This window comes from Lupinus angustifolius, unplaced genomic scaffold (genome assembly GCF_001865875.1).
Source record: "Lupinus angustifolius cultivar Tanjil unplaced genomic scaffold, LupAngTanjil_v1.0 Scaffold_22_22, whole genome shotgun sequence".
Taxonomy (NCBI): Eukaryota; Viridiplantae; Streptophyta; class Magnoliopsida; order Fabales; family Fabaceae; genus Lupinus; species Lupinus angustifolius.
The window spans coordinates 31,676-52,196 of NW_017719779.1; the positions used below are offsets into that span (position 1 = coordinate 31,676).

The following is a 20,521-nucleotide window of genomic DNA, read 5'->3' on the forward strand; positions in this document are numbered from 1 at the left end:
TATATATTTTATATATTGTCAGTGTATCATTCATTATTTATGTTTAATTATTATGGATTCTTCAAAAAAAAAGTAATATAAATAAATGATAAATAATATACTGACATAACATATATATTACACTATTTGTTTAATTAATTTTATTATCATTTTTTCCACTTCCTTCCCACTAATGTCAGGGGCAAAAATGTTGATAAAAATAAATTAAAGTGGGGCCTAGTTAATAATCACGAAAGAGAAATTAAGATGAGTGGACGGCTGTGCACATTTGAGTCTAACTCGGCTTTCATGATTAAAAGTGTTGATGGAGGTTGAAATTTTTTATACAGATCCATGACTCACAATTCATCCATCACACCACCAATTTCACAATAATCACTATATACAACAATTAGACATATAGGACACCCTTCTTTAAACCTCGTCAATGAAATTATATATTCACCACCTTTAGGATCCAAAGACCTCCAACTATATTAAGGAGTCCCATTATTATGTAATATGAGAAGAGAAAAGAATTATAGATAAACCACACATCAAATTTTTGACTAATTATTTCATATATCTTTTCTACTTATAAAATCTATATACCAAACAATATGTTAGGACCCACAATGGGAATCCTTTATCCATTAGTTGGTCCCTTTGTTACAAGGTCAAGAAAAAAGTGAAAAACTACCTATAAATGAGACAACATATATTTAATGAAAAATTTAATGCAATAATTTTATGGGTCTTTTTAATATATAAACTCTTCTACTCATCTCATTCTTCCCATACAAGAATTTCACAGTTGAATATATTTAACTTGAAAACATATATGTACATTACTACAAACCCTAGTACATTATGACGATGTTTATAGTTTTGAGAATTTTAGCTGCATAGGTAAACTTTCATACTGAAATGGCTGAGATGATATGTACTGAAGGAGATAGTACTACATATTCTAGGCTTTAATTTAGCTGATGATTAAAGATTTTGGATAAAAAAAATTCTATTTTAGTCCAGATCGCTAGAATAAACTCATCTCTGGAACATGATGAAGATAAAAAAGTTAAATCACCAAGGAAGAGGGTTAAGTTTAAGATAAACACAAAGTTATGAACTTGAAATTAAGGTGGCATAAATCCAAGCTCCAAACTCAGAAGCAAAATAGAATCAAGATAAAGATAGATAAACATATAATTGTGGTTAATTGTGTTTAACTTTTCCATTCCATAAAATTAAAAAAAAGAGTTTGATTACAATGTAAAAGCATAGAGCTCATTATTAGAAGCATTATTATTATATTATCATTATCATTTACATGCTGGCAATACATACACACACTTTCTTCTAATACCAGTAAGCATTAGCTAAATATGGAAAACCTGATGATATCTATGAGAATCTTGGAATAAACCAAAATCCCAAAAGACAAAGGAAGCATGCAAAAAACAACACATCCATTACTTAAATCAAAAGCAGACCAATATTCACTCGAACCAACTAACCCCATTGATATGGCATTCATGTTCACAATTCTTTATCATATATATGATTTCTTAAAAATAATGTAATATATTCTCTCATAAACATTATTATATAATTTCATACTAAAAATTTCATATACATCTATAAGCTCACTAGAAAAGGCTTATGGAGCAAAAAATGCTCTTCAAAATGTAATATAAAGAAATAAAATTGAAAAATAAAAAATGAAAAGAGATAGAGAAAGAAAACTAGGATTGAGGACACAAATGGAGGTGAATATATAAGTCTCTGCGGGTAGCATAATTACTCATCTGTTATGTAGAGGATTAGGACCTGTGTATACTTTCCTCTCTTCTGCACCAAAAACTTGGTCGCCACCATATTTATCTGCTTTGTTCCCTTGAAATTCAACATGGTATTCAGAAAATTTGAGCTTAGAAGAAGATGAACCTCCTTTAAATCTGTTTTTCTCAGCTGTGGTAAATGGTGTAGTGCTCAATAGTAGCACTAGAAGCAGCAAGGATATAATCAGAAAACTCAATTTTTGGTTCTTGCTCTTTTGGAAAATCATTGCATGGGATGCAATACCACAAGCTTTTTCTTTATCTTTTTCTTCTTGGAGAGATGAAGCTAAGCCTTTTTGGTTTTGGTTATGTTATCAAGAAAATAAGCTTTTTGGGGTTCTTTTATCTCTTACCTTTAGGATTTTGAGGAGGAGGAAAGTCAATGCATAGAACTTGGTGCCTATTTCCTAAATATATAGAAATGTTTGGTACTGATTTCAGAGCCAAGTTTTGTTGTTTTTTATAAGGAAAAAACTCAAGTCTAGCACAAGAATGGTGAGAGAAAACTATCAGCAAGAGAGAGATGATTTTGTGTAAAGTGAGAGTGAGAGAGGGAAGGGATAAGAGAAGAAAGACAATGAGAGAAATAATTGAGTTTCTTATGCTGAAAGCTTTGCAGGAAGGTCCCTTTCTCAATCTTAATTGCTCTATGGTCATTTTAGGTGAATTGCCTTGTTGGTTGATTGTTTTATTGTGTGCTCATGAGCACAATGGTTCATCTGCAATACTATCAGGTAATAAAATTACTTTCAACCTTAAAATAAAAAAATAGTTATACTTATAACTTTTTTGAGTGTTACATGTCAAAATCTTCTGGACCTAGAAAGGATCTCAATCCGCTCATGAAGTGCAGGATATCTCGGTGTAGATTTAGAGAGTGATCACTAGAACATTTATAGAAAAGTTAAAAGTATTATTAATCTTAATCCCAAGTCTCAATATAAGTCGTTAAAGACTTATTTTAATTTGATCTCTTGAATTTTATGTGTACACTAATTTAGTCTTTGGAAATTCTAGTCCCAAAAATATTAAAGGTTAATTAAATTAATTGCTTTTAGTATTTTTTTATGACAATAATATGAATTATATTAACTCACATCTATGATCATTAAATATTAATTTAAATTTTTACATTTTCGATTTATAAGAATTGAAATGAATATTCACTTTTAAAAAAGAGAGGAATATATGTATCACATGATATTACAAATTTGGCCGAGTCCTCATTTTTTCAGACTTTTTGATAAATGATGGCTCTTCATTTTTTATTGCGTCCTCACCAAGCTAATAATGGTATGGTGTCCCTTTATCACAGTTTGTGACACTCCAATGTCACCGAGTTGTGTTTTGTCAAATATAATTAAATAACTTAAATATCGAGTCCTTTTTTCAATCAGAAAACTTTGATTTGTGAGACATGTATAACATAAATTATGATACATAAGATAAGATGTTATTTTGCGTACAACAAGAGTTTAAGAATCTCAAGATTTAAAGTATTGAAATTACACGTAAGTTTATAATGAGCATGGTTTAAGAAATCATTAAATGATATAAGAATATGACTAATTAAGATAATCTTATTTAATTCACATTGAAAACTAAATTAAAAAGAAAGTAAAAAATAAGAGGTGGAAAAGAGATAGTAAATTAGAATATATAATTGAAAAATAAATATAAAGGTGTATTAGATTTCTAAAATATCAAAAAAATTATAAGAATGGTTTTTCAAGTGCCTTAGAATATAGGAAATATAAGAATGTTTTGTCAAGAAAGTATTGTATAATTCTTTAAAACATCAATGATTTCATAGAAAAATGATGTAGAATGTCTATAATATAACAACACAAGCGATGCAGATTAACTATATACAAATTAAAACACTTTTCAACCAAGAGCTTTAGATTATCTATATGCAAGAACGCTTTCTCTATATTGGTTGATTACAAATACCTCACATTATTTTACGACACTATTTTTAAAGTAAACTTGTTTTTTTAGGTCTTCACTTTTATGTAAAAGAAGAGACCTCTTTTATTTAATAGAAAATTTCAATTTGGAATATTAAAACCATTGCATAAAGACAACCTTTAAAATTAACAAAATAGGTCACTCATTACAACATAAACCACGTTTGTTAGACCATCCTTAGGATGCAAGCCAATTTTGGTCCTTAAATGGTTCTCACAACTTATTTTATATTGTTCACATTTTTCATTAAATTAAACAACATTTCTACTCTTTATTATAATTGTGCAACTTATCTTTTGTCCTTAAATGAGTTCCACATGTTTTTTATATTTAATAACGCTTATTCAAACAAGTATCGTTAAATGTCTACTTTTAATCACGTTTATTTAAACAAGTGCTACTAAATGTCTACATATAACAACGTTTTTCAAACAAGTGTTGTTAAATGTCTACTTTTAACATCACTTTTTCAAACAAACGCTGTTAAATGTCTATTTTCTATTTTTAACAGCGCTTGTTCAAACGAGTGCTATTAAATGTCATCATCTCTGAATCCGAAGAAAATAAAATTGTTACACTTTCTTTTCCTTTTTATTGTTGGTTAATATGTTTTTCTTTTCTTTCATTTTTTGATTATTTTAAGGGCTTTGTGGAAATTAAAACCATATTCTAACTAGAGAATGATTGTCTATTTATGGACGAGAATATATCACTTCCAGCGATACCAAAATTTAAAGACAATCCTTATTTTATTAAGGACCACTGAAGATACTCTTATTGTTCCAATAAAAAACAAATATTTGTTACCACAATCATTAAAAATGGTTTGTCTACAAAAAAATCTAGTATCTAGTGCTCCATCTTATGAGATGTAAACCTAGAAAACACAACACACATCATTCGCAACAAATTACTACAACAATAATCCCCCAATATGAAAAGAGAATAATGGAAGATCTAAACAAACCAGTTATACATATCTATGACATAGTTAGCACATTCTTCGTTTAGTTTAGTAGGCATAACCTCAATGTATTTCAAGCATTTGATATCACATAATGTCGTTGGTAGCCTATTGTTTTGGCATTATTCAATGATCTCGCTCATGAAGTATATATCATATAATAACCGCAATATAATGATTTATGTTGTCTTGGTAGGTACACTATAATAAAAATAAAAATGAATTTAATTTTTAAACATTTTAATCGTAAACCATATCATAATCAGTATGGATATCTATCTGGTTTGTCACTTTATGGTCTCTTTGGTTGGCTAGAAATAAGGTTATTTTTTATCATTCTTCTTGTCATCTCCACAAGGTAATTTTTGCTATTCAACTTCATTCTTGGAACCTTCTATCTACTCGATTTTCTCCTTCCCTTACTCGTTCATGGATTGGGTGTGGAGCCCTTCAAGTTGTTTGAATTGGTATATGTAATGTTGTTATGGATAGGAGCACCACTTGTTCTCCTAATTCCTTCTTTATTTTTAATATAATATATTGCTGATAAAAAAAAATAAGTGTTTGAAGTTTGTGCAAAATACCTTCAATTAAATCCACTTGATAATGTTTAAAATAGCTTTGGAATGAATTTGTGTTATGTAAATTTACAAATGCAGAAAAAAGAGAAAGTATAATATATGATATAGTAACTAATATTCTATTGATACAATTCAGCCCAAGAACATAATAAATATAACATTATAACCCAAATCTAATATCTATTTAGTGAATATTTTCTTCATATTGGGATAGTTGCTAGAAATACTATGATTAAATCCAAATAATATATTTATTCTTCAATGCGATTAATTATGTTCAACAACCAATGATAGCTACAAAAAAAATGCCGAGTTAGCAAAATTTGGTCTTAGTGTTTTTGGATACCTGCACCATAAATCCTACTTTGTTTCAAAGTGGTGTTATAATTGGCTTATCTCTAATATTGATTTGTTTGGATTTCACTTTGATTTTTCGATATCTAAACTAAAGATTTCCTCGTCCTTTACATAGGACGTCACTAGTACCTTTGTTTCGTGAGACATTTTTCATTCACTTTAGATTGCTCATGACCTGAAAATTTCAAGTTAATGTATTAGTTATTGATCTATTAATATAGTAACCTTAAGTAATTAATGTATTTTACAAAGTCATTTTAACATACTAAGGTATATTGGCCAAGCACATACTTACACTTTTTTTGAATGTCACGAACATCATCATCACTATGAGATTCCTTCATAATAAAAGTTAAACACAACTAATATTACAATGCACAAAAAATATAAATTTATACTAAAAATAATTAAACAATGTCCATAGTCTAATTTATTTATGCCAAAAAGAATTCACACATATGACTCAACCTCAGTTGACATTGTGTAATATATATATAACTGAACTTGCTATAATTCTATCTTTGATACATACACTATTTCTTTCAAGTAATCAATTCACCAAATATCCTTTTGGCATAAGGAGACTTTGGAAGGCCTTTGGAATCATCATTAGAATGGTATCTGCTACAAAATTCAAGAGTTTCTTTAAGAATGTATCATTCAACATTAGTATCTCCTAGTGTTGACAAATTTCTCACATTACCCTTTTAATATCTTCTTATAACACTCAAATAGATACATTTATGTCAAATAGGAAAACCCACATAGTTATGTCCCTCTAACAAGATCAATGCTTAGAATAACCATTATGACAAAGAAAGAATATAAGAAATACCTCTCAAGCTCACCTAGTTACCACAATGTCTCTTTGTAATGCAAGTAATTTCTAAGTGTTAATCATTTGGCTGCAAATATCTTGAAGAAGAGGCATAGTTTAGTTATGGTGACTCACACTTGGCTACAAATGTCATTGAAGAAGAAGCATAGTTTAGTTATTATGATAAAAAAGAATGTGTGAAATACATCTCAAGCTCACACAGTCACTATAGTTTCTCTTTGTAATGTAAGTAATTTCCTAATGTTAGTCATTTGGCTACATGAGTATATGACAATCATGCGACTTAAAACTATTTAACTTAATGTCTTTTATTGATATGAGGTTTCAAATGTTGGAAGGATATTCCTTTGGAACTTTATCTTTACTTAGAAACTTACAGAAATAATTTTTCTCTTTTCTAGACACCGTAAAAGGTGTCAAGGCTAGAAATATATGTTCTCCCTTATTCTGATACCTGAAATATGAGTAAGGTGTCAATGAGACTTCAAATATTTTTTTTCAATATGCATAATATAAAAAATATGTCTTACTAATAACGACCTCCAATATGACAATTTAAAGAATATTTACCTTTTCTTCCACACACTTGTCACCACTTCTCCTCCAAAAGGTGTACCAAAGTTATTATTCAAATCCTTCATCTTTTGAGATAATAGCTCACCTCATGTACTATGAGAGCTACTTTGAATACTATGTGGATTAATTTAATAAGTGGACAATACAAGACTTAGATTTATTGGTTTTATAGGTAGAATGTGGAAGCTTGCAATTGTTAATCTTTTCATCAACGTGACATATCAAATGCTTTGCATCTTTTGAATTATTGAACATATACTCAAATCTTGATTTTATGGGGAAAGTATCATGTAACCTTTTGCTGGAGTCAAATCTTCTTTCTTATATCACGAAATGTTATATTTAAAATACATCTTTAATGAAACATGCTCATTCCAAAATAAATTGTAATCATTTTGTATATATCCTCTTGTAGTCCATGCTAAGAGAATACAACATTTGTTTAGCCTCATATATTTAAGTAGAGAATACATTATCCTTCAATAACATATCTTTTAAAAGCATAAGTAAGTCTGGAAGGCTTGCCTCCCTTAAATTCATGCCTCTTGATAAATCTGGGAGTTCTTAGCCAACAAACATGTCAAGAAACTTGATGGAAGTTTAATTTGACTTTTACCTTTTTTGGTTGGTGGATTATTGTTAGTTTGTACTAATTATAACAAAATGTAATCAAGCATATATTAATGGATTTGACTAGAGCATTCTGAATATCAAAGGCACCATCTTTAGGGAAGAAGATGAAGAAAGAAAAAAAATCATTGAGAACATGCATGATTCAGTCAAAAGGAGGAAGAACAAGCTTGTTCAATGGATACATATTAATCAATAACATTATCACTCCAATGTAAAGAAAAGTTGATTACGGTGGTACAAATATGATTAAATGACTTCTATAGTTCTATTACATCATATTACAGAGTGACATGGATATGATTAAATAGCCTGAAATTGGTTTAAGATTTAATTACTACCCCAATATTCTACAAATCTATCATACAGCTTATTTTATTTAAAAAGTTAGAGGTAAAAAAAGCAAGATATTAAAAAGTTATAGCCATTAATAGTAGAAATTTAGGAATTGGGTTCTTAAGGAATTAAGATACTGATAACAATTAACCAGGAGAAAAATGAAAAGAAGAAACTGAGGGACATGAACTTGATGTGGGCCACGAACTAAAGATGTAAGGGGTGAATTTCAGAATGAATATGTAGTGGGTACTTTCTTACTGGAAATGATTATGTTCTTTGTCACTTTAATCTTTAGAAGATCAGTACATGAAAGTCATGGAACAGTTGATGATTTTTGCCAAAATATGAAAAAAGTAACCAATTAAACTTCATGATCTGAAGTTTCTAAATTGCACTCACGAGATTACAAATCCACATATATCATGTGATCTTTAGTTTAATTGCAATACCAATACATAATTGGATGAGGATCTTCTGTCCTTATTAGTGTCCTCATCTGTATCTCAAACCAATCAAAATGTCTCACTTTATTAGAAAAATAAAAATAAAAACATAAATTTATTTTTTTATAAATTATCTTGAGAGGGCACATTCATTAACCACGGGTCCAACAAATATGTTATTTCAACTTAATATAAATTATCTTATTTTTCTTTTTCAGCAAATATTAGTATGTTAATATTTGTTTCAGGTAAGACTCAAATCTTCAATCTTCTTCATTCTATTCTTTAAATTATTCTCCCAAACTATTAGACCACTTTATTATTGATTTTGGGCTCCCTTCCTATGTGGAGAAAGATCCAGTTGGAGAAAGCTCATTTGTCTCACTTAATCTAATTGATAAGGGTCAGATGAGGCAAACAGAGAAATCAGTTTATGCAAAAAAAGAGGCAATAGAAAAGTGAGAGAGAAGTTGAAAGAACTCAACCCGTAGGAACTCAGAGCAGCTGCGGGAGATTTGTGACTACGTCTTCGTTCACCGTTGGATCGGGCTGAAATTTGGACAGAAGGTTCACAACTTATAGTACTTCATTCTGAGCGGTTGGGTCGGTGAGATAACGTCTGAGGTGGTAGAAAACGAGCCAACATAGTGGTTGTTTTTCTAGTTTTTTCTGCAACTTTGTGTTCTCATTTTCAAACTTGTTGCTCTATTATATGTTGTATTGTTGAGCATGTTTTGTGCTGTATTTTGAAGACACTATTGTATTCATATTATGATCATAGTGGAGCTTGGCTTGTGCCCATGGTTTTTACTTATCACATTGGAAAGGTTTTCCATGTTAAAGTTTTGGTGTCCCTTGTGTGTTCTTAGTTACTGCATTATTTGTTATTGCTCCTCATAGATTCTAGCAAGTTGGAGAAATTACTATCCGCTGCATATACTCTATTAGAGTTTTCATTGTTGTTGTGTTGAATTTCTCATCAGAGTGGCATTAGAGCTCTTTAGGGTTTGAGGTTATTTGACTTGCTTGAATAATGGAGGCAAATACACATAGAATGATATGTTGGAATGTCACTAACTATTACTTGCGGAAAGGAAAAAATGAAAGATTTATTATTTGTGAAGAATTTTCATATTCATGTGTTTTCTACTAAGAAGCCAGAGTCAAGTCTGTTGAAGATTGGAGTTTTCAACATCAACAAGTTTGTGGTTTCATTCAGCAATATGTAGAAGACAATGTCTACAATCACATTGACAATGAGGAAAATGCAAAATCTTTATGGTAGAAAATTGAATCCTTGTATGCTTCTAAATCCGGGAATAATATATTATACTTGTTAAATTCCTTGATCAATTTGAGGTACAAGGAGGGGATTCTATTTCAGATCACTTGAATAATTTTCAAGGGGTCCTTGATCAATTATCAGGAATGTGTATCAAGTTTGATGATGAAGTTTTGGGACTATGGCTACTGAATACTCTACCAGGTTCTTGGGAAACATTTCGAGTTTCAATTACAAATTCAGCCCCTGATGGTATTGTCTATTTGGAGAGTATAAATGGAAGTATTCTTAATGAGGAGATGAGAAGGAAGACACATGGTACTTCATCTCATTCTGAGGTGTTTGTCACTGAAAACAGGGGGAGAAGTCATAGAAAGGAACCGAAAGGTGATAGAGAAAAGGGAAGAAGTAAGTCCAAGTCCAGATACAAGAATGTGGAGTGTCACTATTGTCACAAAGCAGGTCACATACATACGAATTGTTTTCAATGGAAAAGAGAGAACAAAGACAAGAAGGGCAAGCAGAACTAGAAGAATCATGGTAATGATGATTGTGTTATTACTGCCACTTGTGACGATCTTATTATTCTCCGTGACTGTGATTCAGTTAATCTTGTATCAAATGAGAGTATGTGGATAATTGATAGTGGTGCTACAATGCATGTTATACAAAGGAATGAGTTCTTCACATCTTATACTTCTGGTGATTTTGGAGTGTTGAAGATGGGTAATGATGGTGTGTCAAAGATAGTTGGTATTGGTGATATTTGTTTTCATACCAAAATGGGAGTGCAGTTGTTGCCGAGAGGAGTTAAACATGCTCCAGATGTTCGTTTCAATATGATCTTTGTGTAGATGCTTGATAATGGTGGTTATGATAATCATTTTGGTTCTAGAAAATGGAAACTCACTATAGGTAACTTGGTTATGGCGAGAGGGAGAAAATTTCTAAACTGTATTGGACAAAAGCTTTGGTTGTTAAAGAAAGTGTGAATGCCATGGATATAGAGGCTTCTTTGTGGCACCACAGACTCAGTCATATTAGTGAAAAAAAGGTTGAATTGTTTAACCAAAAAGGATGTACTTCCAGGATTGAAGAGTGCAGAGTTTGAGAAATGTTCTCATTGCATGGCTGGTAAGCACTCTAGAGTATCCTTTAAGAAACATCATCCTTCAAGGAAGTCAAACTTGCTTGAATTGGTACATTCTGATGTTTGTGGTCATTGAAGGTAAAGTCATTTGGTGGTGCACTTTACTTTGTTACTTTTATTGATGAATGTTCAAGGAAACTTTATGTCTATGCTTTGAAGACAAAGGACCAAATGCTTGAAAAGTTGAAACAATTCCATATTTTGGTTGAGAGACATTCTCGCAAGAAGCTGAAATGCATTCGTACTAACAACAATAGTGAGTATTATGGACCGTTTGATATTTACTACAAGAAGCAAAGTATTAGACATGAAAAGACTCCTCAACTTAATGGCTTAGCGTAGAGGATGAACAGAACTTTGGTTGAAAAAGTTAGGTGCATGCTTTCTGAAGCAAAATTACCTAAACATTTCTAGGGTGAGGCTTTGTACACGGCAGTGCATGTTATTAATCTTAATCCTACAGTTGCTCTGAATACTGAGGAGCCAGACAAGATTTGGTTTGGCAAGAATGTCAGGTATGATGATTTGCAAGTCTTCGGTTGCAAGATATTTCTGCATGTTCTAAAGGATACAAGGTAGTGCATCTTTATGGGTTATAGTGAAGATGAATTTGGCTATAGGTTATATGATCTCGTTGAGAAATAGGTTGTTAGAAGCCGTGATGTGAAATTCATGGAAGATCAAACCATTGAAGACATTGATAAGATGAAGAAGACTACACCCGAGGAGATAGTAGATTATCTGATATTGGTCCATTTTGGACGCCTATACATGATTTGGATACAGTTGAGAGTAACATTCAAAATGGTGAGTAACATGATTATGTCGATGATCAACAACTTGAAGATGAGTTAGATATTCCCATTGATATTGGTGAAGATGAACATGATATGTCACAAGATGAGAATCTTGGTGATGTTCCTTAACCACATCAAGTTCAACTTCGGATGTCTAATAGACAGAGGAAACCATCTACTAAGTACCCTTCTGATGATGGAGGAGAACTTGAATATTATCATAAGGCCATGGAGAATGAAGAAAAAAATAAGTGGTTGAATGCAATGCAAGAGGAAATAAGTCCTTACATGATAATCACACTTTTGATTTGGTCAAATTGCCAAAAGGGAAGAAGGTTTTGGAAAACAGATGGATTTACAGGGTGAAATAAGAAAGTAATTCTACATCTCCAAGGTATAAAGCAAGATTGGTGGTTAAAGGTTTCAGACAAAGAAAGGGTATTGATTTCAGTGAGATTTTTCTCTTGTGGTGAAGATGCCATCCATTAGAATTGTATTGAGTTTGACTACTACTCTTGATTTGGAGGTAAAGTAAATGGATGTAAAAACTACTTTTATTCATGGTGATTTGAAGGAAGAGATTTATATGAAACAACCATATGGTTTTCTTGGTGAAGGGAAAGAATATTATGTGTGTAGGCTGAGAAAGAGTCTATATGATTTAAAGTAGGCTGCACGACAATGGTACAAGAAGTTTGAGTCTGTTATGTGTGAGTAAGGCTACAAGAAGACTACTTTTGATCACTGTGTCTTCAGTAGAAAGTTTGTTGATGGTGATTTCATCATCATGTTATTGTATGTTGATAACATTCTTATTGTTGGGAAAAATATTTCCATGATTGATAGATTAAAGAAGCAATTAGGCAAGTCATTTGCCATGAAAAACATGGGAGCTACCAAGCAGATTCTTGGTATAAGAATCATGCGCGATAGGCAAGAAAAGAAACTTTGGCTGTCATAGGATCACTATATTAAAATAGTGTTACAAAAGTTCCAGACGGAAAATGCTAAGGCAGTAAGCACTCCTTTTGCTACTCATTTTAAGTTGAGTGTTAAATAATATCCTTTAAATGAAGTAGAAAAATCAGATATGCCACAGATTCCTTATACATCTGTTGTGGGAAGTTTGATGTATACAATGGTGTGTGTACAAGATTTGATATTGCACATGTTGTTGGTACATTTAGTACATTTCTGTCAAATTTAGGTAGAGAACATTGGAATGCTGTGAAATGGATTTTGAGGTATTTTTATGGTACTACTAGTTTGAGGCTTTGTTTTGGATGTTATAAACCTACTCATGTGGGCTATACTAATTCTGATATGGTTGGAGACATTGATTCCAAAAAGTCCATTTCAAGTTACTTGATTAAGTTTGTAGAGGAGTTGTGGCATGACAATCTAGGTTGCAAAAGAGCGTTGCATTGTCTACTACTAAGGCAGAGTTGATTGCCATTACAGAGGCATGCAAAGAGTTGCTTTGGGTGAAGAAATTCTTGCAGGAGCTTGATTTTGTCCAAGACAACTACTTGTTATTTTGTGATAGTCAAAGTGCCATTCATCTTGGGAAGAATTCAACTTTTCATTCTAGGTCCAAACACATTGATGTGAGGTATCACTAGATACGTGATGTTTTGGATGCGAGGTTGTTGGAATCGGCTAAGGTTCATACATATGATAATGGCGCTGATATGATGACTAAGGCCTTATCAAGGTGGAAGTTTGAAACTTGTTGTGAGATCGTTGGTTTAGCAATTCTCCCACATAATTGTGAAGGGGAGATTTGTTGGGTTTGAGCTTCCTTCCTATGTGGAGAAAGACGTAGTTGTGCAAATCTCACTTGTCTCACTTAATCTAATCGATAGAGGTCATATTTGGCAAGCAGAGAAATTAGTTTATGTAAAAATAAAGAGGCAATAGAAAAGTGAGAGAGAAGTTGAAAAAACTCAACCCGTAGGAACTCATAGCAGTTGTGGGAGATTTGTGACCGTGTCTTCCTTTATAGTTGGATCGAGCTGAAATTTGGACAAAAGCTTCGCAACTTATAGTACTTCATTCTGAACGGTTGGATCGGTGACACGACATCCAAGATGGTAGAAAATGAGCCAAAATAGTGGTTGTTTTTCTGGCTTTTTCTGCAAGTTTGTGCTCTCATTTTCAAGCTTGTTGCTCTATTGAATGTTGTATTGTTGAGCACGTTTTGTGCTATATTTTGAAGACACTATTGCACTCTTATTTTGATCATAGTGGAGCTTGATTGACTGGCTTGTGCCCGTGGTTTTTAATTCTCACATTGAAAAGGTTTTCCACGTTAAAATTCTGGTTCCCTTATGTATTCTTAGTTACTGCATTATTGTTATTGCTCCTCATAGATTCTAGCAAGTTGTTGAAATTAGTATCCACTGCATATACTCTGTTAGAGTTTTCATTATTATTGTGTTAAATTTCCCATCACTTATAAGTCTTATAGACTATCTTACCTAATTATTGTATTTGACTGTTGATAAAACTTTTTTGAAGAGGTATTTTTTCACCACATGAGTTAGTCTATAAAAACAACCATTTGCATGAGCTAAACCAGACAAAAACTCTGAATTTCTCAATCATTATTCACTCCAAATTATATTTTTTTCTCACTTGTGAGTAGAGAGAGTTCAATATATTATTTGTCCATAAATTATCATTATGATATGTTGGATTTAAGTATGCAAACAAAACACAGTTCTCCATTGTATCCTAAACGCAATTTCCTGTTACATCCGATCTATGAAAAAGATTAGTGGAGGAAAATCAAAGCTAAAGGCTAGCGTTCTTACGCATGTTGGAGATTATGCATTACCTTTATTATTTTCTTCATCTTTGTTGCATGCCAAACCCATTTCCTAACACCCATTTGTCAAGTTAGAATTATGTTGTTTATAGTTGTTATATTTTCTATATATGTTGGCTATTTTTTATTTGTTATCACAATTACCAATAAAACATAGGCTATTTAACTATTGTTTTGTATTATGTTGGTATATTTTGGCATGAGTTGCACCCAGAAAATGACAACTAAACTAAGCTCTTGATTACAACATGATATGACATAATATCATTTTATGTCTTTCTTATTCCATGAGGAAATTTATCCATTGTTGATTAAAAGAGAAGATGAAGCATATACCTCAAAATTAAAGTAACATTTAGTTATGGTTAGCACATGCACCTATTTATTTTCAAAAATCTACTATGGAAATTATTTATAGGAGAAAAAATGGGTTTTGGGTTTTTCTAGGCCGGACAAAAATGAGTATTCACACAATGAGATCAGCAAGTCTAATAAAATGGGCAATCAATGGAATGGCATGAATAAAAAATATAAGAGTAGAATCCAATGCTTCAATTGTAGAAATGGGGATCATTTTGCCTCAGAATGCAAAGAAAAAAAGGTCACTCATGTTAAAGCAAGAGAGGCCAGACTAGCCAAGGATGAGGATTCAAAAGAAAAGGTATTGCTACTAGCCAAAATAAAAGACTCATATCAAGAGGCTAGTGATTCAGATGAGGCACTTTTGATAGTGACAACTTAGTGTGATCAGAGTTCAAACAGTTGGTATCTTGACACAGGCTGTTCCAATCACATGACAAGGCATAAAGAGTGGTTTGTGAACCTAGACAATACTATTGAGACAAAGATCAAGTTTGCAGATGATAGTGTCATCACTGTAGAAGGAGTTGGTAAAGTGATGACCAAGAATAAAGATGTATCAACCTCCTACATCTCTAATGTGTTGTATGTGCCAAGGATGAAAGCAATATGTTGAGCATAGGCCAATTACTTGAAAAGGGATACACCATGAGGTTGGAGGATAGGATGCTGAAAGTGTTCAACAAAATGGGAGTACTGATCTTGAAGGCTCCTCTCTCCCAAAATAGAACCTTCAAGATTGACATTCAACTTGGTGAATACAAGTGTTTAGAATCCATTGTTGATGACACATGGATTTGGCATCAAAGACTTCGCCACCTTAATTTTAGAAGCCTGAAATTGTTGATCAATGATATAATAGTGACTGAACTACTTAGCATCAAAACACCAACTGAATTGTGTGAAGAATGTCTCACAAGTAAGCAAACCAGAAACTCATTTAGTTCTCAAGTACCAACCAAGTCCACTAGATCACTTGAAGTGGTGTATACAGATGTGTGTGGACCCTTTGCAGTCAATCACTTTGTGACTTTCAAGGATGACTTCACATGGGAGCTATAGATCTATTTGATAAAGAAAAAGAGTGATGTTTTTGGCAAGTTCAAGAGCTATAAGGCACTTGTGGAGAAAGAAAGTGGAATGAAACTGAAATTGTTAAGGACTGATGGTGGAGGGTAGTACAATTCTCATGAGTTTCACCACTTTTGTGAACAAGAGGGCATAACTCATGAGGTAATTGCACCACATACTCCTCAACACAATGGAGCAGCTGAGAGGGTTAATATAATTGTCCTAAATATAGCAAGAAGCATGTTGAAGAGAAAGAAGCTACCCAAAAGGTTGTGGGCAGAAGTAGTCTCTACAACAGCCTATATCTTGAACAGAGGTCCAACTAAAAGGCTAGCAAACACAACTCCAGAAGAAGCTTGGTCAAGGCTTAAGCCAAATGTGAAGCATCTCAAAGTTTTTGGCTCAGTATGCTACAAGCACATACCATATTATAGAAGAAAGAAGATGCATGATAAAGGAGAGAAACTGATCTTCTTGGGTTATCACTTAACATGATATTACAAGGTGTTTAATGCTTAAACAAACACTATCTCATACATCAGGGATCTCAAGTTCAATGAGGCTGAATCTTGGGACTGAAATGAACACAATGCAGGCTCAAACAGATCAGTTAGGATGGATATTAACAACACACAAAGCACACCAGAAGTGCAAACCATCATATAAAAAATGCAAATGTTGTTGAGAGACCATAAAGACAAAGACACATGCCATCAAGGTTTAGTGATTAACATGTATTTGATGTCTCAACAATCATTCATGAGGGAGATATTGTGCATATGGTCTTGCTAGCTGAAATGAAGCCAATCTCATTTGATCAAGCAATAAAAGAGAGTTTCTGGATTTAAGCAATGGAGGAAGAAATTAGATAATTGAGAAAATTGGCACATGAGAGCTTACAACATTACCGAAGGGTAAGAAAGTCATCTCAGTAAAATGGGTGTATAATGTGAAACTAAAGCCTGGTGGAGCTGTGTCCAAGTACAAGGTCAGGCTGGTAGCCAAATGATTCTTACAAAAACCAAGACTGGATTTTGATGAGGTTTTTGCTCCAATAGCAAGAATGGAGACAGTGAGACTTATCACTACAATTGCTAGCTCAAAAAGGTGGACCCTATGTCATATGGATGTGAAATCAGCCTTCTTGAATGGCCCTTTAGACAAGGAAGTGTATGTAACACAACCTCCTGGCTTTGAAGTTCAGAATTGAAAGGAGAATGTGTATAGATTGCATAAACCACTCTATGGTTTGAGACAAGCACCCAGTGCATGGAACAAGAGGATAAATGGTTTTCTATTGAAGATAGGATTTCTGAGATGCACAAGTGAGTATGGAATTTATACAAAAGGTATCTCTACTGAAGCATTAATTATAGTATGCCTATATGTAGATGACTTACTAATAACTGGCCGCAAGGATGGTGAAATTGATTGGCTCAAATCAAATCTGAAACTTGAGTTTGAAATGTCAAATCTAGGAACTCTCTCATATTTCTTAGGGATTGAATTTACCATGACTAAGGAAGGGATATTAATGCATCAAAGAAATACATTACTAATGTACTTAAGAGGTTCAATATGCTAGAGTGCAACCCAGCCTCAACACCTGTTGAAACTAGTCGCACTCTATGCAAATGAATCAGTTGACTCGACTTTTTATAGGAAAATGATAGGATCTCTAAGATACAATTGTAACTCAAGACCATAGTTAGTTTATGGTGTTGGATTGGTTAGTAGATACATGGACCATCCTAAACATTCGCATATGCAGGCAATAAAGAGGATACTCGGATATCTCAAGGGAAGTTTGGACTATGGTGTCATGTTCTCTGCCAACAAAAGCAAAGAACTTAGCACAATCTATGGCTATACTGATGTTGATTGGCATGGTGATAAAGATGATAGAAAGAGCACAAGTGGGTACCTATTCAAGCTTGGCAATGCAACTGTGAGTTGGTGCTCTAAGAAGCAAAGGGTTGTCGCTCTATCATCATGTGAAGTAGAATATATTGCAGCATGCTTGGGAGGACAACAAACACTTTGGTTGCAAGCATTGCTCATGGAGTTAGGAAGAAACAATCTTGTTGCTAGTGGACAACAAACCAGCCATCAATTTAGCAAAGAATCCAGGGTCTCATGGCAGGAGCAAGCATATAGAAACCAATTACATTTCTTGAGGGATTAAGTGGAGAAGGTGAACTTGAAGTTAGAATTTTGCAACACTCAAGAACAACAGGCTGACATGCTCACCAAACCATTGCAAATAGATGAATTTCAAAGGCAGAGAAGAGAACTTGGTGTGATAAGCTTAGCTAGTATGAATTAAGGGAGAGTGTTGAGAATAATTTAATTCATTTAGCTAGTTTCGTTAATCGATTAATAGATTTCATAATTGATTAAACAATCTGTTATTTCTATTATAAAAGACATTGTAGCTGAAATGAAAATGGCGCGAAAAAAGTATTATTCAATTTTCCTTCTTCTTACATCACATACGATAATCGATTACCCGTATCTTAATCGATTAAGTTCTTACTTTCTTTCTTTTCTTCCAACACTTCCCCTCTCCTTCATCTCACTCCCAAACAAGGGGAAGACTTTCCAAAATCATCTCTTCTCTTCCAAAACCTCACTTCCAAACAAAGCTATATAAATATTATACTCTTTAATTATGTCATGAATTCAAATTATATAATGTAGAGTGTATTATTGGTATATTATAGCTCTTAGATGTTCAAAACAAGTCTTCATATTGTTCTATTCAACTCAAGTCTAAATTACCTCTCTCCTTAAAAAAACATAATTATTAACATAAACATTGTAATATCTTATATCATTTATTTATATTACTTTTTTGTTGTTGAAGAATTAATAATGAATTTAATGACTTAATATGAACGAAGATATAGTAATAATGTATAAAACTTTCATTCTATCAATATATGCATTTTTTTTATTTTAATAGCTCAGCATATTTCACCAGTATGCACCTATCAATTATCAAGTAATCTTTACAAATAATATAATGAATGTTCATTTGTTTACAAAATTGCGTTTAATGATTTGGTTCCTTAAAAAAATGATAAAATGGTTCTTAAAAATTCACTGTGTACCATACACCAATTAATCTCTAAAAATTCATTTTGTGAGAAACATTCGTCCCTAAAGTTCGTTACATTGAACATGGACCAAATTATCAGAAAAATTAGACGGTGAATGATGGGATGTATAAATTATCAAGGAGCAAAATCAGCCTTCATATTAAGCAACATGATGGTTTTCTCGTACTAATTTTCAATTTTGAGTAATAGTTGTTATCCTTTCTTTTGTGTATCGTTTTAGTATTAAGACCCACCAACACCTTATTTTTGGTGCTAGCTAACATGGATTGGGACAAGGATCACTTGGTCCCATAATTTTCATATCTCTATGTTCTGAACCAATCAAACTTTATAAAATAATATTAAAATACTAATTTTTATTTTTATAATTTTTTTCTAAATGAATTGAGTTTTGTCATTGATTTAGTATAAGTGGGACATGAATGTGGACATGTCATCTCCATCCGATGAGTTGATGACCTAAATGAAGGAATATAGACATTTTATCTCAAATCTTGTCTCATACGTTAACTCACCTATAAAAACATAATATGTTAAATAATTTTTTTAATTATTGATATTTTTGTTTCATTATAATTGGAACATAACATATGTGAAAGAAGATCCGGGAAATGTTATTGAGTGGCATCTGCTTTGGATTGCAAAAAGCAAATATGAAATGCATAAATGGGCAATGTCGTTATGAGTACAAGCGAAATGATTATAGAAAGTAATTATTTGCTCCGCAAGCAACAAGGTTTTCCCACTTTTTGGTGTTACATTCTGCTTTTTTTTTAGCTCTTTTGCACCTAGCTTTTCAGTCAAAGCCAAACCCCTTTGGCCATCTTACCATCATTGAGACATAACTGCTACATGAAATTGCTCATTATGTGCTTAAAAATAAAGCCACCTTTTGTTATTTGTTAATCACTAATCATGTTCTAAGAACCCAAATTGCCTCTTTGCCTTTTAACAAATTAAATGGAACTTTGCCAAATTAACTCACTAATTAGTTGACTTACTTTTATGTGGTGAAAATTCATACATGCCTAAAATATATGAAGTTAAAAATTGACATTATATTACTTGTAATACTGAATTTCTGCAGAAAAAGCAAGGAACCACTTTTTGTTCCCCTCCTTTTTATAATGCTAATCCTTCAGGTTTACAATTTTACCTTAACACTGTTTAAAGACTGTAAAAGTTTCTAGAAAGATTAATTATATCGTGAACATTTGAGAACATACTATTTACTTTATGTAACCACCATTACTAGAATATCTATAAAACAATATGATTGAAGGAAAGATGGTATTACTAGAATGGTCAAAAACTTAATATTAATAAAACTAGTTAGGTTTAAGGTGGTCAAATCAACCATGATTGTAGCCAACCTGTCTGATTTATCACA

At 32.4% G+C, this 20,521-nt stretch overlaps 1 protein-coding gene across 1 annotated transcript; it reads right to left on the bottom strand.

The window, feature by feature from the left end:
* Positions 1–1,582: 1,582 nt before the first annotated feature.
* Positions 1,583–2,498, bottom strand: LOC109338340. The gene is made up of 2 exons (XM_019575550.1): positions 2,174–2,498; positions 1,583–1,950 (listed from the first exon to the last, which is right to left on the bottom strand). Exons 1-2 carry the CDS (start codon positions 2,475–2,477, stop codon positions 1,784–1,786), a joined length of 471 nt encoding a protein of 156 aa, XP_019431095.1. The 5' UTR covers positions 2,478–2,498; the 3' UTR covers positions 1,583–1,783.
* Between the last annotated feature and the right edge of the window lie 18,023 nt (positions 2,499–20,521).